Genomic DNA, 27,623 nt, shown 5'->3' with positions numbered 1-27,623 from the left:
ACATTAAGCTGGCGACGATTACGGGATCAAGACCCACCATTCAAAGCTGATCACCAGAGGCATGTCCTCATACCCTCCCACCTAGTGTTGTGTGGGACGGACTTCCTCTTTTGCTCCACCTCAGCACGACGCCCATTAACCCCTCAGCCTCACAGCATTCGCTGTCAATCATCCCTGTCAGCTACGGGAGGAGCTGCAACGAAACATGAAAGTGAAGTGGCATATCTTTCAGCAAAATTAATTATACCATAAACGGCCACCGGAGGGAGCCAAACGCCATCTAGTCTTTACTTCAAACAATTTAAGAGCTTATCCCTAACATTTACCTACGCTGTGTCAAAATGACTGGTATAATGAATGCAGTGGCAATGTCTAGCACCTTCCTAGAGGTCCCTGGGCCACCTACGGAAAATTCGACACAGTGGGTAAAGTGTTTTGAGAAACATTTGGAGGCAATTGATGGGACTGAATATAATGCCACAAGAAAACAAGCAATGATGTACAATTGTTTGGGTGCAGAAGGAAGGAGGTTATTTGACCACATAACTCCAATTGAAAAAGAGGAAGAAGATGAAGAGTGGGATGTATTTGAGGAGGCCAAATTCAAAATGAAATACTACTTTGACACCACCATGAGTGTGATAATGGAGAGATATAAAACTTTTACTACAGGTACCAAGCACCAGGTGAGGCGATTGAGTCTTACGTCGCAACTTTGAGAATGTTGACTACAACGTGTGCATTCAAGGATGCAGACGAGATGATACGGGATCAGGTGGTGATGCGAACCACGTGTGTGAAGACACAAGAGAAGTTGTTATGCCACAAGAATCCAAACCTTGAGAAGGTGGTGTCTACCATTAAAAGCATGGAAAGGTCGGCTAAAGGAGTATAATTGCTGCGCAAACCTGATAACCAACAAATGAGCGTCAATCTTGTGCGGAAAGAGGAGGAGTACACGTCCAACAAACCACGCAAGAATTTCCCCTGGCATAAGAACCCCAGTACCCATGTGGGAAGGCAGAATTGTTACCGTTGTGGATCCAACGCACATGTGGCAACTAGCAAAGAATGTCCTGCGAGGGGCAGGATCTGTCAAGGATGTGGAAAGATGGGGCATTTCCTTAAGGTTTGCAGAACTTCAAGATTTAAAAAAAATCTACACTGTAAACGAGTCAAAGTCCGATGTAGACTCAGATGAGAGTGAACTACTGGAGAACCTAGTGCTGCTGGTCGCAATTGTCAACAGTGACGATGCACAAAACCAGCCCAGGTGTGATGTTGCTGTGAATGGTGAAGATGTCGAGATGTTGGTGGACACCGGGTCAAGAATAACAATTCTGTCCAAGGACACGTACAACGGGCTCAAGTGCAAATCACCGTTGGAGTCTAGCAGAATAATTCCAGGTGCATATGGCGGGTATAAGATAAAATTAGAAGGGGTCTTCAAGGCGGATTTGTCGTTTGAAGATAAGAACACCTCTACGAAAGTCTTTGTAGTAGACTACAATGTGAACATTTTGGGTTGGCTGGAACAACAAAAGCTCAAGATGATGATTAATCCTTGTCAACCACCGTATGTGTTCAGCATTCAAGAGGACGGCCTGGAGACCATTCTCAAGGAATTTGAGGGAGTGTTCAAAGAACAATTAGTTTGCTCAAAGAACTTTGAACATCAGATTATCCTGAAGAACAAAGCATATCCAGTGAAACAGAAAGTCAGGAATATACCCTTATCTGCTCGCGCCGAAGTCAAGACAATTCTGGAGAGTTGGTGCAAAGATGGTATAATTGAGCCAATCAATCCATCTGAGTGGTTGTCACCAATGGTTATCGCGAGGAAACGGAACGGGAAGATCCGTTTGTGCATTGACCTTCGCGAGCTGAACCGCCACGTGATAGCTGATTGCCAACCGTTGCCGTTGATTAACGAAATGGTGATGACGTTAGGTCAGGCTAAGTTCTTCACCACTCTAGACTTCAGCGCCGCCTACCATCAGATACAACTGCAAGAAGAGTCAAAAAAATACACGGCGTTCGTCACACCAGAAGGAGCATATCAATTCCGCAGGTTGCCCTTCGGGTTATGTTCGGCGTCAGCTGTATTTCAACGCATAATGAACCAGTTATTCAAAGGAATGGATGGAGTCAGATCATTCCAGGATGATGTTCTAATCTACAGCAAGACAAAAGAGGAACACCTGGTCATCCTGAAAAAAGTTTCCCAGAGGATTCAGGACAGTGGACTTACACTGCAAAAAGACAAATGCAAATTCCTAAAAGAAACGGTTGAGTACTTGGGACACCTCATCGATGGAAATGGAGTGCGACCCAAACCCTCCTTGATTTCTGCAATCTCCTGTTCACCGAATCCAAAAAATAAGGATGAACTGGCATCTTTCTTGGGCATGTGTGAATTCCATTCCAAATTCATACAACATTATGTAGCCAAGGTCGAACCACTGCGAAAGATGGTAAAGAAGGATGTGGAATTCATCTGGAATGAAGAGTGTGAACGAAGTATAAAAGCCACTAAGATGTAACCTGAGCAAGCACCATCTCTCCAGTCATTCGATGAGAAGTTGAACAACACTGTAACAACAGACGCTAGCCAAATTGGGTTGGGGGCTATGCTTAGCCAAAAGACTGAGAACAGGGAGAAAATCATTGCATTTGCAACCGGGAAGCTTAGGGGCCCCAAGACAAAGTACTCAGTAATTGAACATGAACTATTGACTTGTGTTTGGGCTGTTGCAAAGTTTAAAAGTTTCCTGTGGGGCAAGGAATTTACTATCCGTACCGATCACAAACTGTTGGTCAGTATACTTGAGGGTATAGGTTTTAGCCAGCCTTCGCCAAGAACTGCAAAGTTGGCATGCAAATTGCAGGAGCAACAAGTTAAGATGGAATACATTCCAGGCCGAGTAAATGTATCAGCAGAATATTTGTCACGTGCCCCATGTGAGGATGACTCTGAATGTGAAATGGATAATGATGATGTACTTGTTGCATGCTTGCTTGTAGGTCATAAATCCAACGGTGCCATTTCCAAATCAGAATGGTTAGAAGCTATAAAAGGTGACACGGTGTTAGAAACAATGAAAAAATATGTGATCAAAGGTTGGCCACGTGAGCAAGCACTTGACGAAGTACTCAGACCCTACTGGAAAATTAAGGATGATATTGGTGTTGTCGAAGATGTCATTCTCAGAGGTGGTACTTTAATAGCATCAATGTCCATGAGAAGCAAGCCGGTGGCTTTATCCCATGAAGGACATGTAGGAATGACAGGCACCAAACAGAGGTTAAGGGAAGGATACGGGTGGCCCTCCATGGATCGTGACGTAGATATGTTTGTTACTCACTGCTCAATGTGCAATGAAGCTGACAAAACTTTACCGACACGCCATTGTCTCATGACTTCAGTTGAACTACCAGAAGGTCCGTGGATCAAAGTCGGTAACGACTTCATTGGTCCCATGAATGCATTGAGTTTAGAATTACGTTATGCCATAGTGTTGATTGATTATTTCAGCAAGTGGGTGGAAGTCAAGTTTGTGTCTCAACCCACCACAAGAGAGGTAATAAACTTCCTGAAGGAGTTATTTTTCAGAGAAGGTTTTCCCCATCAACTGGTCTCCGACAACGGAGTGCAGTTTGTATCCTCTGAGTTAGTCTCATTCTTCAAAAAAAATGGCATAGAACATGTAAAATCCTCGTTATATCATCCACAGGGCAATGTCCAAGTGGAGCGGGCCAACCGCCTGATTAAAGAAACCATCCAAATGGCCTTGAAGTCTCACATTCCTGTTGAGGCAGCTCTGCGCACCAGGTTGTGGTCATACCGAACTACCCCTCACAGTACCACTGGTAGAATCCCATTTGAACTCGTCAGGAGTAGAACAGCGATCACTCGTTTGCAACCACATTGGTCATTGGCTTGGAAAAAATGGGAAAATGAAAACCGTAAAGAAAGTGAGAGTAAGATGAGAAGTCTGGTTGATGAGCGCCAGAAGCGCATGCGCACAAATTATGACACAAGGAATGCTGTGCGAAAGATGTCCGTGAAAGAAGGTGACAGAGTGAGAGTGAAGTATCCCAGGAAGGGGGTCAACATGAGCAAGTATAGTGAACCTAGGCGTGTGGTCAAAACAAAGGGTACTGCAGTTCTACTTGACAATGGTCAATGGTGGAATGGGTCGAAAGTTGCTAGAAGCAGGATCTCCGAGCCTGTGAGCAGGCCCAGTGGCTCTCAGGACGATGGTCCGATGTCCTCTGCTGAGTTACACATTGATAGAGCGTGTTGGGATAAAACTACTCCGGTATCAAATGATGGTATTCCCAGAGTGTCTCTTCCAGGCGTGACATCCGGTCCTGTTGATGCCAATCGTGATAGGAGAACAATTGTTCCGCCCATAAGGTTCATGGATTATGCTATGTATTAACCATCCCTGCGAAAGCAAGCATGTATTCATTTTGCTTGTTTTGAAACTATGTATTCCGGAGTTGTTTTGAAAAAACGGGAGAAGATGTAATATCCTGCGTCCCTTCCCTATCTTGTCCCTTTCCTGGCCCCGTCCCACCTCGTGTGTCCGTGCACGTGCCTCGCGGCGCGCTGTTTAGAATGTTGACAGATTCACTGGCATGGACCGTTACCCAACGGCATTCCGTATCTGGTAATTAATAAAGCAGGCTGCTTGTATGACCTCTCCTGTCGTCCTTCACTACACATCCCAGGAGACCCCGCCCACACAGGTAACACTTATAATCACTGCATGTCTAGCATCATCAAGGATACACCCCTTAACCAGCACAGTTGCATGTCTAACATCACATGAGACCGCCCCATGCTGGAAACATTTATAGTCACTGCATGCCTAGCATCATTAGAGACATGCCCATTAACGTCTAACCAGCATTGTAATATGTCTAACATCATTCATTCATCCATACATTCATCATGATTTAAACAGTGCATGGCTATCCAACGGGCCGCCAAACGCTGGTAATAAAACTCTGCTACAGTACTTTTTTGCATGTCTAATGATTAAAATAGGTAGGTTTTCAACTTTTTTCTGAAGCTAATTTCTGATTTGTCCAGTCTGATGTGTGTTGGCAGAGGAATTCCAGAGTGTGGGTGCCATAAATGTAAGGTGACCAGGCGTCCCGGATTTGCCAGGACAGTCCCCGTTTTTCACCAGCTGCCTGGGCAGATTTCGAGAAATGTAGCTCATGTCCCCGTTTTTGGAGAGAGTTGACTAAAAACGGAGGGAGGTGTTTTTTTATGTTTTACAAAGCGGGGATAGTTAGCAGTTGTTCCAAGAAAGCAATTTAATTAATAGGCAAGCTACTGGGTTTAAAAATGGCATCTTATACATGTACATGTTCTTACTGGCTGTTTTGTAATTCTCTGCTGAGGAGCGCTGTCATTCTGTGTGCTCCCTTGACGTAAAATTATAGTCCTTCTTCTATTTTTGTGAAATGTACCGTTTTTCTGCTTTAATATTCTGGTCACCTTACATAAATGCAAAGGAGCTACCTCCGCATCTTGATCCTTGAGGCCTCTAAGAGTTGTTAACCCTCTGATCTCAGTGTTCTTTTCGATGTGTAAGGAGTCAAAAGGCCTTGCATGAGCTGGGAGTCTTTTTAGGTAGAGCCTGGGCAGCACATGCGCTGCTCAGACACGCATGCTATGTTCAGGTATGGACGTGAAGCTCCGCCCACTCTCCGCTCCTATTTTTCATTGGCTTGTGTCATTGGCCATTTTAAACTGTGGCTTTTCAATGGTTAATAGGCTTAGTAGTCCCTTCTTAAATTTTGTAACCTTCCATGAGGACACACTCTGTTATGTGTGTTGTTGCTCTGTAGGCTTTACCTACAGCCTCCGAGCAATATTTTCTCAAATAGCTTTGTCCTGCCTGCTCTTGCAGGCAGGAAAAGACAGGACACGCTCTCTCCTAATGTCAAACGCATTTGCAATGCAACAGGTTTTGCAATTGCGAGTGTTTAAGCTATTGGGATTGTAAATGCCATTGCCTTTTATTTATCTGTTTTAAAAACAAGACATAAATAAAAGGAATTGTGATTTACAATGTCAATAGCTCAAACTCTCGTAAATGTGAGACCTATTGAATTGGAAATGCTTGTTAAATATCAGTTTGCTGCCTTTCGCTGCCACCTGATGGTCAATATTAAATTTGCAGCAGAATTGTGGACGAGCCATCAAGCGGCGCCTTGACTTGAGGGCCACGCTGTTTGCCAGTTCAACTCTTGACTAATGTCTGTATGCACACGTATATGCACTAAGAGAAACTGTGTTTTTTAAACTTTGTGTTAGTTTATTTTATTTGCGCCATACCTTTGATTCTTAATTGCCTGACACTCCTCTTGCTTGTAGCACCGCCTCAGAACCCGGTCCGTCACGGCTTGTGCCGCTTGTACGGAGGGTCGGTCCGGGCGATATTCCACTTCCGGTTGCATTACCGGAAGTAGCAAGTAGCGCTCCAGCTTGTTTTTCGTCCTCTCCCTATTTAATCGGGAGTAAGGCGCAGACGCGCGCAGCGGCGCCTTGACTTGAGGGCCATGCTGTTTGCCAGTTCAACTCCTGACTAATGTCTGTATGCACACGTATGTGCACTAAGAGAAACTGTGTTTTTTAAACTTTGTGTTAGTTTATTTTATTTGCGCCATACCTTTGATTCTTAATTGCCTGACACTCTTCTTGCTTGTAGCACCGCCTCAGACCCCGGTCCGTCATGGCTTGTGCCGTTTGTACGGAGGGTCGGTCCAGGCGATATTCCACTTCCGGTTGCATTACCGGAAGTAGCAAGTAGCGCTCCATCTTGTTTTTTGTCCTCTCCATATTTAATCGGGAGTAAGGCGCGGACGCACGCAGCAGCGCGCCAAAGGCAAGCCCGTCTGCACCAGTCCGTGCCTGAACGCCGCCCGTCGCCAGGACATTCGCATTTATTTATGGTACTTAGCACCTTGCCCTTAATGTCTCCTAATACTCTTAACAACATGTCTAGTCTTAGTTACTCCAGCAAAGAATTAAAAGAAATAAACACTCCTCAAATTATACTCTCCGACGCCCTATCAGCTGAAATTGGCAGGTTTCCAGATATTTCCTGCTTAGCCCCCCTCTTGCCCAGATTGCGTCCACAGTTTCTCTCTGTTCAAACCCAGCAAGCAAGGTCTCCAAAGAACTTACTGCCATCTATTTTAATGCACGTTCCATTTCTAAACATATACTGGAAATATGGAGTCTCCTTGACTGAGAAGCCCCAGACATTTGTTTTGTATCTGAGACACGGTTACACGAGAACGCCACTCCTGATTTACATATAGCCTTTCCCCCTGAGTATAAAATAATACGATATGATAGGAATGACTCCAGAGGGGGCAGACTACTAATTGCAGCCACTCACAATATAAACATTATCAGTGTGGAAAACCTTGTTTGTAACCGTGCGGAAATTGTTGTGTTCAAGATAATTGGATCCTTAAATAGGGTCTGGAAGGATGCCTTACTCTACCAACCTCCCGGCACTACGGGAGAGTTCGCTAACAACTTGCTAGAGATCATCGCCCTACATGTCCTGACTTTGGATAAATTCTTTCTGGTTGGCGATTTCAATTACCATGCGGAAATGCGCTGAATATAGATACTGAAAAGCTAATCTCTAATATGTACACTCTTAACCTTGCTCAGAAGATTACCGGCCCTACGCATCAGGCTGGCCATACCCTCGATCTCCTTTTGTCTAATTCTCCTGATATCATGGCTTGTCCCCCTATTCCATTGCTCTGGACCGATCACTACTTATTGAAGTTTACCATCCCTATCCTCGCAACTGAAACAGTTTCCAAAGAGGAATTCATATCTCGCAGGTCCTTGAAAAAAATCACACTATCTTCATTTTCTAAACATTTTCAGTCTGACTCTATAACCCCCATCATGAACGCTAGCACAGCTGCACAGCACCTCGACAAAGCCATTGAGAGAGCATTGGACAAAACTGCCCTCTGTCGCAATTTTAAATGTAAGAATAGAAATGCCCCACGGTTCACTGAACAACTTAAAATCATCAAATCTCTAACAAGAGCCGCAGAGAAAAAATGGCGGAACAGTAAAGATCAGGCTCACCGTAATGCATATAAAGCTCTGCACACCAGCTATATGCGCGACAGGAGGTTGTCAAAGCGAGCATATCTTACGGAACGCATAAACAAAGCGGGAAATTCCTCCAAAGAATTGTATCAAATTTTAAGAGAGTTTACTACCTCTAACAATCCATCATCAACTCCCAACTCTCAAGAATGGACTGAGGCTCTCTCAGTATTCTTTGAGGAAAAAATAATCGCTATACAAGTATCTTTCCCCCCCTGCCAAATTCCAACGCAGCCTGAAGTGCCGGCACCTACACCATGCGACCCCCCACATATCTTGAGTGAATTAGAAAAATTCGACAACGATAAGACCATGTCAGTCGGACTGAAAATTAAGTCTGGGTCCCCTACCGATCAGGTTTCCCCTAAACTATTCCCCATACTTGCCCCGGCCTTGGTGGAATGTCTGACTGGACTGGTCTCCTCAATAAATCCCTCTTGGAGGCAGACTTCCCCACAATATGGAAGGCAGCAAGAATCAGGCCAATACTGAAGAAACCCTCAGCTGACCCTAATGCCCTCTTAAACTACCGACCGATCTCCCTGCTCTCATATTTCGGAAAATACTTGAAGCTTTTGTGAACAAACAGATTGTGAGCCATCTGGAAAACCAGGGGCTCCTTGACTCTTCCCAATCAGGTTTCCCTGCAGCCCACAGCACGGAGACAGTACTGGTTGAGGTTGCGGACAATATCAGATTAGCCCTAGATAAACACCAATCAATGATTCTTGTCCTGCTTGATTTGTCTGCGGCATTTGACATCATCTCTTATCGCATCCTAATCCAACGGCTGTGGGAGATTGGTGTCAGAGAAAAAGCCCTAAAATGGTTTACCAACTAACTATCGGACCGCACAACAGCTGTCTATATTGGCAAAAACATAGCAAGTACAAGGCCTGTCAAGATGGGTGTTCCGCAGGGCTCCATTTTAAGCCCTACTCTTTTTAATGTCTATATGACACCTTTGGCCAGAGTGATTAGAGCCTTCGGCTTCGATGTTTTGTCCTACGCCGACGATACTCAAATCATGCATGATTGAGGATGAGAAATGGATGAGTACCAATGAGTACCAATCATCTGCAGCTCAACGGCAGCAAAAACCAAAATCATGCTTTTTGGCAAAGCTGTAGAACATTGGACTCAAGACTGGTGGCCAAAAGATCTTGGCAATTGTCCAACCCCCAAGGAATCAGTGCGTAACCTGGGTTTTCACATGGACAATAAACTGTCCATGAAGAACCAAACAAACCACATTGTAGGCACCTGCTTTGGACTTATGCGCAGCTTGCGCAAAGTGTTCTAGTGGATTCCCGCAGAGGCTCGGAAACCTTTAGTCCAGGGTCTAATCATAAATAGACTGGACTACGGGAATGCGCTCCTATTAGCCATAAATGAGCAACACTTGAAAAGACTACAGGTTCTTCAGAACACCGCAGCGCGGTTGGTTTTAAACCTTCCGCGAAGGTCTCCTTCTGCCCCATGCCTGAAGAGCCTTCATTGGCTTCCTATAAAAAACGAATCCTGTTTAAAATGCTATGCCTAGTTTGTAAAAATATGTATGGGAAGGGTCCAAAATATTGGTCCCAAAAGCTCGCATGGTATGTACCCTGAAGAGAACTCAGATCCAGGGCCGAGTCCTTGCTCACTCCCCTTAGAACACAAACCTCCAGAAACGGTGGTTGGGCTTTCTCCTTTCTTGCCCCCACCTTCTGGAATAAAATGCCCCTTAACCTTCGCGCTACTTCAGAACACAGTTGCTTCCGTAAGAAGCTGAAGACATGGCTTTTTGCAAACTAAGCCTTCCACTTCTCGTCAGAGCCGTCTGCAAGCGCCATGAGACTCTTTGGACGTGAGATGTGCACGTTACAAATGCCTTTGACTTGACTTGACTTTGACTTGACAACAACATTGATCTTGAAAGACATTAAAGACTATAACAACATTGATCTTGGCAGACGTTGAAGGCTGTCTTAAACAAGCACTGGTAATACTAATTGGTCACGCTTACATGTAAAGACAAGCATAGCTGACTGGCTTAGCTAATGGTTGCTTAGACTGCATCTTATGTTTTTTTAACTCAAGTGCACTTTAATTATGTGTTCATGTCACACACGCTTCATGACGCACATGTCTGTATCAGTCTTGTACAAGTCATCTCTCGATGCGAATGAAATAGAAGACGTATTTGGGGGAGGAGGATTACACTAATATCCTATTCAGGGGGAGCACATATAAAACATTCGAGGGACAGGTCAGGTCACATTTTCCCATATTTAGAATCTTTGAAGCCTGATGAGAGGGCGAGAGAGAGAGAGATAGAGTCCTATTTACCTTATGCAAGTGTGGCATTCATAAATACTCATTGCCAAAAAATTGGCCTGTTGTCACTGCTAGACTTATAAACTGGAGAACCGGTTGTTATGTGTCCATTCTACTAGTGGAAAGGTAAAGGTAAATCCCAATTTTATATCCAGAATGTAATGTCCTCTCTTGCTCCTAGTAGTAATCGACATGTTTCTTCTAAATCCAAGAGAGAAGGCAATTCTTGAGATGGCGAGGGCAGTGCTCTTGAAGGTATGTAATGAGCCATTATATATATTAGTCATAAAAGTATTTCCGGAGATCTGAATTCGATGTGAATAGCTGGCTGGTTGCCAGAGCAGAGAACAGCCGAGGCAAGGAAATGCAAGAACATGCTCCTTTAATCCTGCAATAAAATATAACCTCCTCTCAAAATACACCTTTCAGATATATATTTGCATACCTTGTTGTGCTTTGTGGTACCTCAAGGTAGACAGTCACTAGTGTATTTGGTTTCAATCCACCATTGAAGGGCATGATCTGTGAATGAAAAAAATAATGAATACACGTGTGCTCGCAAACAGCCAAAACGACCAAAATTATTTCCTAAAGGATATAGCATATTCATTATCTTTTTTGTGAGTGATGCTTTCTTTATAAAGTGTTCCTTAACAGATGACCCCAGAACTGACCCCAACGGAAACTTATGCAAGCTCCAACATACGTGTGCACAACCAAACAGACAATCTGGGAGACACAACCACAGAGTATTGTGCAAGAACTCATACTGTCCTGCAACACTATCTGACCTTATTCACTCTACAAGCTACTCAACCCACCACTTACTAGAATGATCCTCCTGTAACCACCAGCGCCCACCGCTCATGGTTACATGAATACATTGGCTTAATGTATATATTAAACCTTGTAACATATACATATCATTGTATGTAACCACCGATTTATGGTGCAAAATGGCTTGTATATCATACAGTGCTTTGTTACCCTTGGGTCAGGTATGAGCAATATGAGACTCGCAAATAAATAAAATAAAAACATTTTGGTATGGGCCCTGTCTTTTGGTGGTACATTATAATTGTGCTGGTGTAAGTTTTGGAATGGGGGACAAAGGCCATGGGAATGACCTATAACCTATCCCAGTCAGTCACGTCTGACGATGTATGTTATGTCGACATTTCTACTATGTTGACTACTATGTCCTTTTGCACTGCATGCAGGGCTTTAAGTGTGCCGGGTGCTGCCAGTGCTCAGCACCGGCAGTTTTAACAAGCATTTGTAATGCAACCGGTCTCGCCTTTGGGACCTTATATGTATTTTGCTATGCAGCACATTAGCCTGGGTGCTGACACATCTACGGTTCTTTAACATGGAGGGAAAGTAAGCACCAACTGCGTGACACGCCAGGCATGCGAACACATGGAGAGAAATATTGCCTTTCAGTGGGAAATGATATAGTCCAAAGCTCTGTTTTTAATATAAAATCAGGGCCTTCGGTGGGCATATCACTGAAAATACAGGATTCGAAAAAAATATTATTATCTACGGGTGCTCGTGGAAGATAATTTCTATGGCCTGGAATCTAGAGAATGCTAAAGTGATTCTGGTATTCTACTGGCCTCTGCTAGTCGTTTTCTATCAAGAAAGTTAAATAGAGGCAGTTGCCAGAACAATTAAAAAAGAAAGTCCCTCAGCAGAAAGCAATTCTGGTATTTTACTGACCTCTACTGGTCGTTTTCTATCAAGACAGTGAATAAGAGTCAGTTGAACAGAATAAAAATTCCCTAAGCGGAAGCAGACAAATCCTAGGGCTGATCTCCAGAGTCCACAAAGTACATACACATATAAGAATATAATAAAGTACATACAAGAGGTCTCAAATGCTCGACCTAAAAAAGCAGGTGCTAAAACAAAGACAATAGTCCTGGCTTCTAGGTATAATGTTATTTGCTGTACTATATATCTGGATGCAAGGACAGAACCAGTAAAATACCTGTCGGGCCTCACACTATGCTAAGGATAGGTTTTTAGCTGAGCTGTTTTAAGCCACGCCCTTAATTACATAGGCTACGCATATTTGAGAGACCCCCCCCTCAGTTTTTTTCATTTCACTTAAAGCCCTGACTGCATGACCATAGACTTCACTGCAGGTCGACTTGCATCTGGGCCCTCGACCCAGTAGTGAACAGAAGCATGACCTGAAAGGTCACTGGAAAGTTCTATTATCTCGGTATGAGGTGCAGTACTAGAGCAGGGCTTGGTTCAGAGTCAGCCAAGCGGACGATATGCTGTGCTACCAGCACCTGCTGGGACCGGGAATTGGATTATGAGCAGATGCCTAGGCCCAGACACCCCTTATCTATGACTGATCCTCCGACCAGTCAAGGCCCTTTCCGACCTGCCCCTCCCGCAACGAGGCTCCCGTCTCGCTCCGGCGACACCACCCTCTCGGCTCTCGATCTGTCTCTCGTTCTCTCTCACTCATCTTTTGCACTCATTGCACTTTTCTTCTGATTCTTGTTTTTGCCGTTTGCGTCTGCTTTTCTAAGGCTTAATTCTGTTTTTCACCCCACTTTCTGTCTCTTGTTAGTATTTCTTTTGTATCTATCTGTGTTTTTTACCCCACTTTTTGGCTCTTCTTAACATCCCCTTTGCATATTTATCTGTTCTTGTACCTTACTTTCTGCCTCCTGTTAGCATCTTCTTCTAGTGTTCTGACTTGCTTTCTGCCACTTTTAGCACCATTTTAGCTTCTTTCCCCAGTTTTCGCCCTGCTTTTTGCCTCATTCTTTGCAATCCTCTCAGCCCCCACCCTCTCCCATTCCATCTCTTAACTCCCCCGACCTTTCTCCTGCTTCCCATGTCTTCTTCATGCTTCTTCCTCCTGCGTAGTCTTCTGGCGATCGGGTAGCCCCGCCCACCACCCCTGTGCTCCTCCCCTCGCCCAGGGCCTACCTAATGGCACGTGTGTGACAGCAGCGGTGCGTCCATTGGGGCGTTGGGGCGTAGCCCCACTAAGCCTGGTGGACGCACCTGCTGCGGGCACAACGACGAGCTCCATACAATAATTAAAACGCTTTCAGCGGGGGTTCCGGCCGGGAAACACCCGCTTAAATAGGGAGTGCGCAGGGGGTGAGGCCGGGTTGGCTGGCTGGCTGGCGGCGGCATTTAAACTTAAATAAAGTAACGAGTTTGAGAGTCGGAGTTGGCGAGTTGCGCATTATGGGCAGAAACTTACCTGAGCATGTGCGTCAGCGTTATGTAGACGCTGGCCTGAGACAGACGCGGGGGGGGGGGGCGCGTTTAGCCGGGACCGTCGTTTGGAAGGCGAGAGGGCGAGTGCTGTGTGTGCCCCCCAGGATTGGCTAGGGGCCCCCTAGCCAATCCTGGCGCTTATGCAGCGCCAGGATTGGCTGGTCAACCGCGGCAATCCATCATTGGATGCCGCGTGGGTGGCTCAGGCAGGCCGCTCAGCACTGTATCCGGCTGCTGGCCAATCACTGTGACTTCAGCATATGAAGCCATTCAGTGATTGGCCATGCGCGCCGCCGTTAGTGTAAGACTTAACAGTTTGTTCTGGAATAATCTTCCCTCTGCTGTGAGACACGTGACGAGACCAGTCGCAATCGCCTCGCCGTCTGATCTGAATCTGAAGGAAGAAGAGTTCCCTCTGTTCGCGCTGCCATCGTACGTGACGTCGTACCAAGGTGAGTGGCACTAATTGTTTTCAGGAAGTTGACTTTAGTTTATGCAGAGACGCCAGCGCCTCAGTGATGCGAGCGCCACACAGTAGGGCAAAACTGTCTGTCACGTACCTCACTTTCAGTCTCCCACAGAGCATGCTGCTGAATGCAGGAACTTCTAGATGTCTAGAGATGACATGAGTGGGTGTTCATCAAAGGCCCCCATCCATTAAGCAAGGCGACGCGTGTGTGGGGTGTTTCATGAAGGGATGCAGATTGCATGCTCATGCAATTATTGGCCTCTCAGAGAGCAATGTTCGATTGTGTGGCACAGCGCGAGTGAGAGTCTGTTGCACGTGTTAGTCTTTGTGTGCGTGCTGGTGAACTGGAGATCACAACAACTTTCAAGCAGCGGAAAGTAACGCTAGAGTGGCGGAAGGTTTTGACCCATCCGCCATCAAAGACCCACTATATTTCTTAGATGAAAGTGAACGCGTCTACCTCCCAGTCCCAATGACTCAGAGCATTTACGAGTCTATAAAAGAAGGAAAAATAAAACTGTGAGCCTGACCACAGTCGGCGTGCAGCAGACCTCTACAGCTTTAATTTCACAGCTATCACAATTTTTTCAATTGTTTACAGAGATGTTTTTCTTTTAATTAAAAGAGACAAATTATAAAAATTAAAGACAATGTAGTGGGCGCTTTCTGTTTAATTTGTTCTCAATTATTTGCCAACATGAGTTGAGTGGCCCAGGGGAGCCAATTTGTGATGTGGTTTTCACCGGGGATATGCGAGCCAAAAAACAACACTTGAGCTTCTGCAAGACAACCATACAGAACGAAGGGCCGAGGAACAAATGTTAAACAGAACAATTGCATTCATATGTGATGTCTCAATACCATTTCTCAGAACAAGGGGTTCGCTTTAAAAGTTGTTTCCATACGTATCTTCGACCTTTGCACTGTACGTTTCATACTTCAATTAACTGCAAGAAAATGCTTGCATTATTTGTGCGGGCGTTAGGGGGTGTAAAGAATTAGGATCTCTCTCATTGTCAATCTACAATATTGCGAAATATTTTTAAATATCAATGATATATTTCTTGAATGAAAAGAGTAATAGTAGGTATTCATAATTTACACTGATAATGTACCCTTTCGGCATGGCCAATGGAATTATGCAACAGGTTTTACTAAATTATACAGCAAGAAAAGACAAGTCATGCTGTGTAATGCTGCTGCAAGGGCATAGTGAAGGCCCGGGGTGACACAGGCAGGAGTCTGAAAAAGAAGAGGCCGGGAGCGGGAGCTGATGTGTGAAATAAGCGGACAGTACTGTCTTCCTCTTCCACATGCACTGAACGGAACTTCTCTTCTGATGTCTAGATGACATGAGTGGGTGTTCATCAAGGCCCCCATTAAGCAAGGCGTGTTTCATGAAGGGATGCAGATTGCATGCTCATGCAATTATTGGCCTCTCAGAGCGATGTTCGATTGTGTGACACAGCGCGAGTCTGTTCTTTGCACGTGTTAGTCTTTGTGTGCGTCACGTGCAAGGGCATAGTGAAGAGGTGACACAGGCAGGAGTCTGAAAAAGTTCCCAGCTCTACTCCAAAGCTATAGTTATTTTTGTCGTTTTTTTAATGCAGCACTGCAGTACACTAAATTGTTTCATGGTGCCATAAGTACACAGCACAGACGATGGCTGGAGGGCGCGAGGGGTGTGGCAGGGATAGGAAGAGGGGGTGAAGAAGGTCACGAGGGAGCTGTCTCGGTCACCTCTAATGCCCCAAACCATAAAAAACAAACCACGGGCCATGTAGAAGGCAGGCACCCTGATCCCAACCCCCACGGATTTACTCTAACTGCGCAGAAAGCGAATCACCTCAGACCAGCTGCGCGCAGGTAAAATACAAGTATATGAAAGGAAAGAACTTTCAAAACCAACATTTTTTTTTTTTAACTCAGTCTGTAATTAGGGAGAACGATCAGACGAGTATGGGAAAATATATGCGCCGGGCCCCAAAGTGCCACAGGTTCTCCCACCAGCCAATGCTTGTTTTTCCTTCGCTCATTCGACGTTTCTGCTTCCTTTCTAAATTCCTCCCTGCTCTCTGTCTCTGCCCGACCCCTCTCGGACACCTGTGGCACTTTGGGGCCCGGTGCATATTTTCAGATCCTCTTTATTTTGCTTGTGCCTCCTGCTTTCGTCTAATGTTTAGCGCAGCCTTTCCGGACAGTCAGTTCCTTCTTTAAAGTTTTGTAGGAGATCAGTGTTTTGATCATTGGAAGGGTGGTGCTCCAGATCGTGTATGCATTTCGCATTTCCTGAAAAACGATTGTGCTCCATAGTTGAGTTTTTAATTTCTTGGGTGTTGGGACTTATAGAAAGAGGCTGTCGGAATTTCTCCGACACTGCTGACCGGCAGAGCGGGTTAGTTTAAATGAAAAGTAGTTTGGAGAGCCGCCATGGAGAGCTCTGGTATGATGCAGTGCAGTGTCAAATGACTCAGTTTCAGCTTCAATATGCATTCATTTTAGTGTGTGGTGCAGAAGTGGAGGTTTGAGATGATCTATACACGTGACGAGTCTGGACACTGTTTGAGGTCTTTTGTAGAAGTGAGGTCAGCCCTGAGTGAGGTGCTTAAAATCTCATTTCAAATGTTATTAGGCCCTATTGGATAGCACACTTATACGAGTTTGAGTTTTCTTTGTAGTAAGAATCTAGTGATTTCGCAGCATTTATGTTTGCTATATTGTGGTCGACCAAGACTGTGATAGGAGATGTGGCCTAGGTGCCAGAGTGCCAACTTTGAAACTGGGTCACCAGGTTCGACTCCCAGGGTCGGCTCAACATCCTGTGATTCTGGGCAAATCACTTACTCTCCCTGTGCCTTTCAAAAAATAAATCTGATCTTGTGTAAAGTAATATGGTGCTCATGTAAAGCACCCCAATGTCTTTGGTCTGATTTTGCGCTATATAAATCTGAAAAAAAGAATAAAATCCTGGCCCATCAAATAATATACAGTGCAACTGCTGACTATCTGAAAAATAGTTTATACATTTATCATCCTTCGAGCCCCTAAGATTTAGCAGTACAGATTTCTTAGCTCCACCAAGTATAAAGAAGGCCTCTGCAAGTGAGTGAGAATTTCCTGCCTAGCCTTTCACTTTGTCGAAGTTATTACCAGACCATCTAAAACTCAATGATCAGTTACTCCAATGTAGCAGGATTACAAAAACATTATAGGCCTCATTTAAAGTTTGACGGCCGGGATACATATGTGGCATTACAAATGCCAAAGTCTATAATGCCCTTGTACTAATGCCCCATGTCTTTGATCCATGAATGCTCTTGGTATATATTGTTTTAGAAATACAATTTGATTATTTCGTTGCTGATGATGGTGATTATGATGATAATGATAACGATGACGGAACACTGATAGTTGGTCTGGGTAAAGGATTGAATCGGTGATGCTGGAAGTGGATCAGTACTAGATATGCATTCAAGGAAATGAGACACTCATCCTAGTCATTAGGAACCTGGGCATGTACCATTACTTAGAGGTAAACCCAATGTTATTGGTCAAAAGTTGTGCAAGTTAAAGACGTCTATGTATCAGCTTGTGAATATGGCCTGTCCAATGTGTGTGCTATTCGTTTTTCTGTAACCAGTGTACATCTCCAACTCCAGAAAAACATGTGCCCGGTGTCTGAAATGTCATATTATTGCACTCCACCTTATACGTTGTATTTTGATTATTGACAGGTTTATCAGCAAACAACCAGAGGACCCCAACCTCCTCCTTTGCTGCTCTCTCACCCGACCCCGGCTACAACCCAGCAAACACCAGTGACCAGTGTTAAAGGTAAGGAAACTGATGCTGTATATTTTTTGTACATGGGAGTTAGGGCTATGTAGTATGTGGTCACTCTCCAGGCCCTGAAGCAGTGTCTCTTTCAGTGCCTCCAGCGACCACTATGGCACAGAGAGACAGGAGGCAGTATGGCTGTATTTTGTATTTGTACTGAAATTTCATATTATTGCACCGCACCTTATACGTTGTACTTTTGATTATTGACAGGTTTATCAGCAAACCAGAGGACCCCAACCTCCTCCTTTGCTGCTCTCTCACCCGACCCCGGCTACAACCCAGCAAACACCAGTGACCAGTGTTAAAGGTAAGGAAACTGATGCTGTATATTTTTTGTACATGGGAGTTAGGGCTATGTAGTATGTGGTCACTCTCCAGGCCCTGAAGCAGTGTCTCTTTCAGTGCCTCCAGCGACCACTATGGCACAGAGAGACAGGAGGCAGTATGGCTGTATTTTGTATTTGTACTGAAATTTCATATTATTGCACCGCACCTTATACGTTGTACTTTTGATTATTGACAGGTTTATCAGCAAACAACCAGAGGACCCCAACCTCCTCCTTTGCTGCTCTCTCCCCCGACCCCGGCTACAACCCAGCAAACACCAGTGACCAGTGTTAAAGGTAAGGAAACTGATGCTGTATATTTTTTGTACATGGGAGTTAGGGCTATGTAGTATGTGGTCACTCTCCAGGCCCTGAAGCAGGGTCTCTTTCAGTGCCTCCAGCGACCACTATGGCACAGAGAGACAGGAGGCAGTATGGCTGTATTTTGTATTTGTACTGAAATTTCATATTATTGCACTGCACCTTATACGTTGTACTTTTGATTATTGACAGGTTTCTTTAATATATATATTGGTAAGGCCATCAACACACCATCATGAATACAGTACAAGAGCTGATTGCAAGGTCATTCCAGTCATGGCCACTTGAACAAAAACTACAGATAAAGCAATTAGGACCTCATCAGCCTGAAATAAACCTACAGCAAACTACCCAGGACAGAGGAAAAATGTCAAAACGAACATTCTCAAATGCCTGGTACAAAAAAGCTGATTGGCTTACAGGGTGCCCTATAAAAAATTCTCTGTTCTGCTTCCCCTGCTTGCTGTTTGGTGGTGACTTTTCTTGGACACGGCAAGGAATGGTAGACCTGAAGCACATCGCTGAAAAAATAAAGAAGCATGCGCTCACAAGAAATCATCTGGAAAACCTGACAAGACTGGGAATGTTGGGGGAAGACGCACCAATTGAGCAGCAGATAAATGATGCATATCGCAAATCCATTCAAAAACACAATGAAGCTGTTGATAGGAACAGACAAAATCTATCCAGGATCATTGATTGCATTCGTTTCTGTGGGGCTTTCGAACTGGCATTGCGAGGCCATGACGAATCAGAAACTTCCTCAAAACCTGGGATCTTCCGAGGCCTAGTGGATTTAATGTCAACCATAGACAAGGATTTGGAAACACATTTAGCACGTGCTACAGTCTTTAAGGGCACCTCTAATACAATACAAAATGAACTCCTTGACTGTATGCTCGAAATTATAAAAAGCCATATTGTGCAAGAGTTGCGAAACACAGACTTTGTGGCTATTCAGGCTGATGACACCACTGATGTGGCCACTAAAACACAGTCCGTGTTAGTGTTTCGGTACCTTGACAGTGACAGAAACATTGTGGAGAGGTTTTTTGGGTTCACACATTTAAAAGACTCTAGTGCAGCAACCATCACTGAAGCTATACTGTGTCAACTGGACTTAATTTTCCCGGACCTGCCTCAAAAACAAAAACTTATCGCACAAAGCTATGATGGTGCGTCCGTAATGAGTGGAAACCTTGGTGGAGTACAGAAACGAATTCGAGATGTGTACCCTAATGCTCATTTTGTGCACTGTTATGCCCACCAACTCAATCTTATTATGCAACAGGCGGTATCAAAGATCAGAGAGACACGAGTTTTCTTTCAGGATATCGGAGGCATAGCAGCATTCTTCACACGTTCCCCCAAAAGAACAGAAGCCCTTCATGAGATTGTGGACAAAAGCGTACCAAGGGGATCCTCAACTCGTTGGAACTTTCACATTCGTACAGTCAACTTAATCTTTGAAGACAGGGAGGGCCTTGAGAAATGTTTTTACGCCATATCATCCAGAGAAGACTTTGATCGCACAAGTCAGAATGAAGCCCATGGCTTTCTTAGAACACTACAAGACAAAGAGTTTCAGTTCTTACTGTTTCTATTCCATTACATAATGACTCATGTTGATGCATTATACGATCAGTTACAACGAAAAGACATAGATACTGTCTCTGTGAAAGCCGTTACATCTGCATTTGTACAAAAGATAATGGAAGTGAGAGATGGGGTTGACGATTTGGAGAGCAAACTGCCAGAGCATTCTATTTTTGCAAACCGCAGACAAAACATCACCTCTCTGGTACGAATCGGAAAGGAGATATGTGACATTGTAATTGTGCAGGCAAAAGAACGTTTTTCATTCACAAAACATTTGGTGACTGCCACTTTATTGCAAAGTAAAGAGTTTGCACAATATGATGAATCCTTCCCTGAGCGTGCTCTGAATCAGGCTGCGGAAGCATATCCCATGCTCAAAAAAGAACAGTTGAGAACTGAGTTAACTGTACTCTACGGAATGCCTGTGTACCGGAAGGCCACAAGCGCCTTGAGTTTGCTGAGGTTAATTCATAAACTGCATATGGAAAACTCACTTACAGAGACAGTGACTTTACTCAAAATTGTGATTACGACTCCAATGACAACAGTAGAAGCTGAACGATGTTTTTCAGCCTTAAAGCGTATAAAGACATTCCTCAGAAACACCATGCTAGAGGAAAGACTAAATGCTTTGGCGATGCTGTCTGTAGAGAGCAAGCTAGTCCAAAAGATACCGGACTTCAATATGCAAGTAATTGACAAGTTTGCTACACTGAAAGACAGACGTGCGGATTTCCTTTACAAAAAGTGAATGCTGCTACTTGTTGGTTGAATACAAAAAATTCTGATTGAGGTAAGAAATGCATTGTTATCTCTGTTTTTTAAAGTTTTGTAGTGTTTGTTCTATTTGGAGACTACACAGATTTGCTCACCTTTGTTCACTGGCCGGACCTGTCTCCCGCAGGGTGAACGATTCGTTGCTTGTGTTGCCTATCAAACCTTTCCCCTTGGCAAATTGCGAAAACCTTTATACCATTTATGTTTGGGGTACTTGCGTGGACCTATGTGAAGTGTGTACAAAGCTCAGCTCAACCAGAATCACGGTAACAGCGCATTGCGTTGCCTCTTTTATATTCAGTATATTGTAAGACTGTTTTTCTTCCCCCGCCTTTCCTTGTTTTGTTTCCCTGTTTTCCCCTTGCTTGCCATTCGTTACTCCAGAGTCTAATGTTCAGTATATTGTAAGACTGTTTTTCTTCCCCCGCCTTTCCTTGTTTTGTTTCCCTGTTTTCCCCTTGCGTGCCATTCGTTACTCTAGAGTCTAATAGAGTCGGAAGGCCGTAGGGGAAGACTGTGGACTTTTCTTCAAGTTCCTGACGCTCCTGCGGAACGAACCTGGCAACCATTACATTGCTGTGTAACTTCTTCTACTCTTAGAGCTGAGATTTCCATGAAAGTCTTAGTCTGAATTCAGCACCTGAGCATAATAGGACAGAATGTATGAAGCTCTGTGGTAATATTGAATAAGCAGCTACCTATGTTATGCCATCTATTAATGTAATAACTGCACTTTCACAATTGCTTTATTAACCTTCCTGCTTTCTCAAATTTGCTTGAAAATGCACGATTTTTCTTCTTTTTTTTCAAAATTTTCTTGGGGGGGTAATCCCCCAAACCCCGCTTTTGGGGTTCGGGCTCACTCGCTGCGCTCGCTCGCTACGGTGCTGTATGCTAATTAGTTTGCACCCCACCACTTTAAAATCTCACCCACCGCCCCTGGTGTGTGACGCCACTGAGCAGGTGCATAGGCCCAGATTCCACTCACCCCTGACTGGTCCTTCGATCAGCCGAGACCCTTTCGGACTCAGCTCTCTCACCATGAGGCTCCGGCCTCGCTCCTGCAACTCCACCCTTTCAGCACACCCTCTGCCTCTTTCTCTGTCTGTCTCTCTCTCTCACACACACACACACATACACCTCTTTCGCACACATTGCACTTTTTTCTGCTTCATGCTTTTGATTTTTCTGTCTGCTTATCTCAGGCTTCTCTCAATTTTTCACTCCACGTTGTGCCTCTTGTTAACATCTATTTTGCATCTTTCTCTGATTTTCTCACCCCACTTTCTGCAACTTTTGACACCTTTTTAGCTTTTTCCCTTGGTTTTCTGCCTGCTTTTTGCCTCTTTTGCAATCCCCTCAGCCCGCGCCCATTCCATCTCCTGGCTCCCGCTCCTTGCCTGCGTCTCCCGACTCCATTCCCTTACACTGGTGATTGCGCACAGTCCCCCAGCAGCCTCAGTGGCTGGTGGCCTGCTCTCCAGCTCTCCCAGCAGGATGACCAGACTGGGCAGGGCAAGTTTCCCTTAAGTTGCGGGCCTATAGAGCTGGGGCTGAATCTGGGCGGGTGAGCAGGATCTCCGAATGTTCGTCCAGTGCACTCAAAGTATATTAGTTCTCTTCGCAGTACTCTTTACCTTGGGTGTCCTAATGAGTGTCTTAATAAAAGCCCTGATGATCTATCGATCTGGTGGCAGTCTGTCAAACTGTCTGGATGTCCAATGATAGGTACAATCACCTGGAGGGGCGGGTAAAGCGGGCTGAAGGTGCCTGTAGCTGTGTCTGGCTGCCCCTAGTATAAGGCCACACTATATTTCGCCGTCTCTCCCCCCCCCCTGCACTGCGGGCTGCCTAGTGTAGCAGCGTTCTAGTGTTCCGTCCCTGGAACAGGAAGCGAGGGGACGGGAAACGGAAGGCGGCCATATTGTTCTCATTGGCGCCGACCGTAGCAAGCAGTGGGCAGCTCCCGGCGCTCCGGGAATAAATATCCTCTACCTTCCTACTCGTGTGTGTGTGTATTTATCCATTCTATAATGGCGACGAGGTCTGGGTTATAACACCCACAACCACACACACGAGGACGACGACGCGGTCACACGCAATTCGCGGGAGAAAACGCAGACGCACCCGGAGCGCGGCAGAGGAGCCGCCGCAAGGCAAGTCATTGGCGCGTAAATTAGCCAGCACCTCCCAGAGACTACAGCAGTACCTGAGCCTGCACCCTTAGCAGCGAGGGACACGACAGCCCCAATCACGCAGTTACCACAGGGGACAGAGAGCACCATAAGGTACTTGTTTACTCTCCCCTGAGGCGGAAAGCCGGGGGTTCTACTCGCTATCCCTTTTCTCAAAAGCGCGCTGACATTGCGGTAATTTTTAAGAGTTGTACATATTTTAATCTGTTGCAATTTTAAATTACTTGTGCACAATTAGTTCGCTCGAGTGCAAGATTCACTTTGCACCGAGGCGTGCTTCACTCACCCCCTCATCCCGGCGTGGCCGATTGCGGGCTGACGACGCGGGACAGGGGCGCCATCTTGGAGGGAGAAAGGGTTGGCGGTCCAGTGGCAGGACGCCTCCCGCCCTCCCGGATACTTAAGGAGCTGTGTTTGTAAGCTCGCTGTACTTGTTTACTCTCCCCTGAGGCGGAAAGCCGGGGGTTCTACTCGCTATCCCTTTTCTCAAAAGCGCGCTGACATTGCGGTAATTTTTAAGAGTTGTACATATTTTAATCTGTTGCAATTTTAAATTACTTGTGCACAATTAGTTCGCTCGAGTGCAAGATTCACTTTGCACCGAGGCGTGCTTCACTCACTCCCTCATCCCGGCGTGGCCGATTGCGGGCTGACGACGCGGGACAGGGGCGCCATCTTGGAGGGAGAAAGGGTTGGCGGTCCAGTGGCAGGACGCCTCCCACCCTCCTCGGCAGGATATAAAATAATGGGGTCATTCCGTCCGCGCAGCGGGCGGGCGCAGCGGGCGCGCCGGCGGCGCGCCAAAGGCAAGCCCGTCTGCGCCCGTCCGCGCCGGAGACGGGCCGAGGGCCACCCCCCCTGGCTCTGCCAAGCCTACCCGCCTCCCTCCCTATACACACTCTATGCTAACTGACTTGCATCCACAACCAAAGGAAGGATGTATCAAACACAGTTTGGACTCCTTAACGTCTACCTCTATTATAAACTGTAAACATTGTCAGGCATCCATCCCCCTCCTAAACAAACTGGTGGGAAACGACATTCAAAATCAGACAATAAAGAATCCCATTATTGCTCTTATTAATGTTCGCTCCTTGGCTAAACACAGGCAAGAAATTGCGGATTTAATATTAGATAGGAATATTGATGTGATGTTCTTGACAGAGACCTGGATGGACAAGACATCGGATCCAGATCTTGTGATAGCCGTTGCAATAGGATTTAAAGCCTACAGACAGGACAGAATAGGCAAAAGAGGAGGTGGAATAGCTATAATAGCTCGGGACATTTTTAAAATACGTACCACGACAATACGTACTACGACATGTGAGTCGTTTCAGTATGATATCTACCTGTCCCCTACTTATAACTTCAGAGGTGTACTACTATATAGACGACCTGAGACACGGTCGGGATTTCTCATAGAAATCGCCACTATCCTAGAATCCCTTGCAACCGAGAAATCAATAACACTGTTAGGAGATTATAACTTCCACCTAGACAGTTCTGAAGATAAAGACACCTTGGCCCTTCAGTCAGAAATGGAGGTTTGCGGCCTATCACAGTTGGTGATGGGACCTACCCATAACGCAGGGCATACTCTAGATGGTATATTTACCAATTTACAAAATGTATCAATAACTGACGTCCTCCCTATGACTTGGACAGACCATCACTTGATATTAGGCACTATAAAAATTAGCGAGGCACCTTTCCGTAAACCTTCCCCCTTGAGGCAGGAATCTTTCAAAGTATGGAAAGATATTAGCATTCCGAACCTCAGAGTATCACTGGATAATTCTAAACCCATTTTTTCTACTGACCCAGAGACAGCAACAACACAGTACCAAGACTGGCTGGTCCATGCTACTAATGAACTAGTACCAATCAAACAAATGTCCAAAAACAGAAATTCTCCTTCGGCACCCTGGTACACAGAGGAACTTAGAATACATAAACAGCTCTGTAGAAATAGGGAGAGGCATTGGAGGAAAAATTATGATGAGGAAAGCAAAGATAAGTACAAGAAGCTGTTAATTCAGTATAAACTTCTGATCCTGGAAGCCAAAAAGAAATATTACAGGGAGCAAATTGAGAACTGCAGTAACTCTAATAAAATGCTCTTCGACATAACTAAACAACTTGCAGGAGCAACTCCTGATCTGAATCCCCCAGCCTCACAAAAGTTTTGTGACTCAATAGCCTCCTACTTTTTTACTAAAGTAAATGATATCTTCTCTTCATTTACATCTTCTGATAAACAAAAAAGTAACGATATAATGAGGCCACATACTGACAAAACATTCTCGCAGTTTGCGGAAATCTCGGAAAATCAAACCCAGGATATCATCAAATCCATTAAATCCGGCTCAGCACTGGACCCTTGTCCTTTGAAAACCTTACGCCCAGTAATGGATATCTTGATTCCGGTTATAACCCAGATCTGTAACTTAATGTTCCGAACTGGAATCTTTCCCACCCCTCTAAAAAAAACCTTATTGAAGCCACTCTTGAAAAAATCTGGCCTAGATAAAGCGGAGTTAAAAAACTACAGGCCCATAGCTAACCTTCCATTTCTTTCCAAAGTGGCAGAAAAAGCCATGAACACTCAACTTGCGGAATTCATCGAGCAAAACCAGCTGCTCGATGAAACTCAATTTGGATTCCGTAAGTTTCATGGTACAGAAACAGCGCTTATTAAGGCAGCGGATGACATCCGACTAATCCGAGATCAAGGGGGATCAGCACTATTGGTGCTTCTAGACCTATCGGCCGCTTTCGACACGGTCGACCATAAGATTTTGGTCGACCGTGTCGAGGGGATGGGCGTACGGGGCCTAGCCAAGAATCTACTGACATCATTTATGGCGGACAGATCTCAGGCAGTCGCCTTGGGACAATTCGAGTCAACAGAGTTGTCCTTGCCATGTGGGGTACCTCAAGGTTCATCCTTGAGTCCGACACTTTTTAATATCTACGTGTCGGACCTCGCTAAAACCATCAAAGCGCATGGGATGAACCTTACCTCATATGCTGACGACACCCAGTTGATTCTGACGGTCAGAGATGATGGGGAAACAGTAGCGGAGAGTTTTAAGGCAGGAATGCTGGCTATCGGACGATGGATGTCCGGAAGCCGCTTAAAACTGAATTCGGAAAAAAACGAAGTGGTAACTTTCGGTCACCTTAGCCCCAGCTGGTCTTCGGCATGGTGGCCACCATCTTTTGGAGTTTTGCCTAAACCAACAACGAAGGTGAGAAACCTAGGTGTCACCTTCGATGATAACTTGAATTTTATGGCTCATGCCAACCAGACGACCTCGGTGGCTTTTTACAAGCTACGCCTGGTAAAAAAGATCCTGCCATTTCTCCCTGAATCTGTAGGCAGGACCTTGGTAAGCGCCCTTGTCCTGTCGGCACTAGACTACTGCAATGGCTTGTTTGCCAATGCCCAAATCAGGGTCATCAAAAAAATGCAGCTAGTACAGAACGCTGCGGCCAGGCTTCTCTCGGGTGTCCCCAGATTTAAACCAATAACTAACACCTTGAGAGATCTTCACTGGCTCCCAGTAAGGAACCGAATAAAGTTTAAGACCTTGTGTATTGTGTATAAAGCCTTGCACCAACAAGCCCCACAATTTCTGAGAGACCACCTCACGCTATATCAACCTTCCCGGCCACTTCGGTCCGCTAAGATGAACGATCTGGTAGTGCCACGTACTAAATTAGTTAACTGGGGAGATAGACGCTTTCTGGTGGCTGCCCCTAAATTGTGGAATACACTTCCGCAATCCATCAGATCTAGCCCAAATCTGCTGTCATTCAGGAAACAGCTGAAAACATGGTTGTTCAATCTCTAAAGTCTAGAAGCCAAAGTTAGGAGAGTCTGCAGAGTACAGCGCCGAGACGCCTGCGGGCAATTGTTCGCGCTATATTAAATGCCAAAAAATAAATAAATAAATAAATAAATAAGGCACAAGAGGCATTCATTCAAGGTGCACCAAGGAAACGAGGGAATTGGACCACCATGGTCACTAGCAGCCAACCAGGCATCCTGGCAGAACAGCGGACACTGGCTGAAGCTCCGGACTCCTCACACCAAGATAAAGGGGGCAGCCGACCAGAACTATCGAACCCCACTAAGAGAGTCCAGGGGGAGGAGAGCGACGAAGAGCGCAGCGAAGAGGACTCAGGGAGACAGCACACGCCAGGGAGCCCACCCAGCCGGGCGATCACTACAGCGGCGGACAGAAGGAACGCACCTGCGATGGCAGCCCAGACCACGTCCCTCACCCAACTGGTACCGTTTCTGACAAAAGGGGGCCAACCGGAGAGGAAATGGGAGGACTGGA

General features: G+C 45.4%; 1 protein-coding gene across 1 annotated transcript in view; it reads right to left on the bottom strand.

The window, feature by feature from the left end:
• Positions 1 to 27,623, bottom strand: part of LOC144782680 (galectin-3-like) — a 280,888-nt gene that overhangs the window by 170,816 nt on the left and 82,449 nt on the right. The window contains exon 3 of the mRNA XM_078662019.1: positions 10,935 to 11,011. Within this exon, the coding sequence (XP_078518145.1) occupies positions 10,935 to 11,011 (77 nt within the window). The remainder of the gene's footprint in view (positions 1 to 10,934; positions 11,012 to 27,623) is intronic.

The sequence above is a fragment of the Lissotriton helveticus genome, chromosome 9, assembly GCF_964261635.1.
Source record: "Lissotriton helveticus chromosome 9, aLisHel1.1, whole genome shotgun sequence".
Classification (NCBI taxonomy): domain Eukaryota; kingdom Metazoa; phylum Chordata; class Amphibia; order Caudata; family Salamandridae; genus Lissotriton; species Lissotriton helveticus.
The sequence above is the reverse complement of the archived record's forward strand: the minus strand, read 5'-3'. Positions and strand labels throughout refer to the sequence as shown.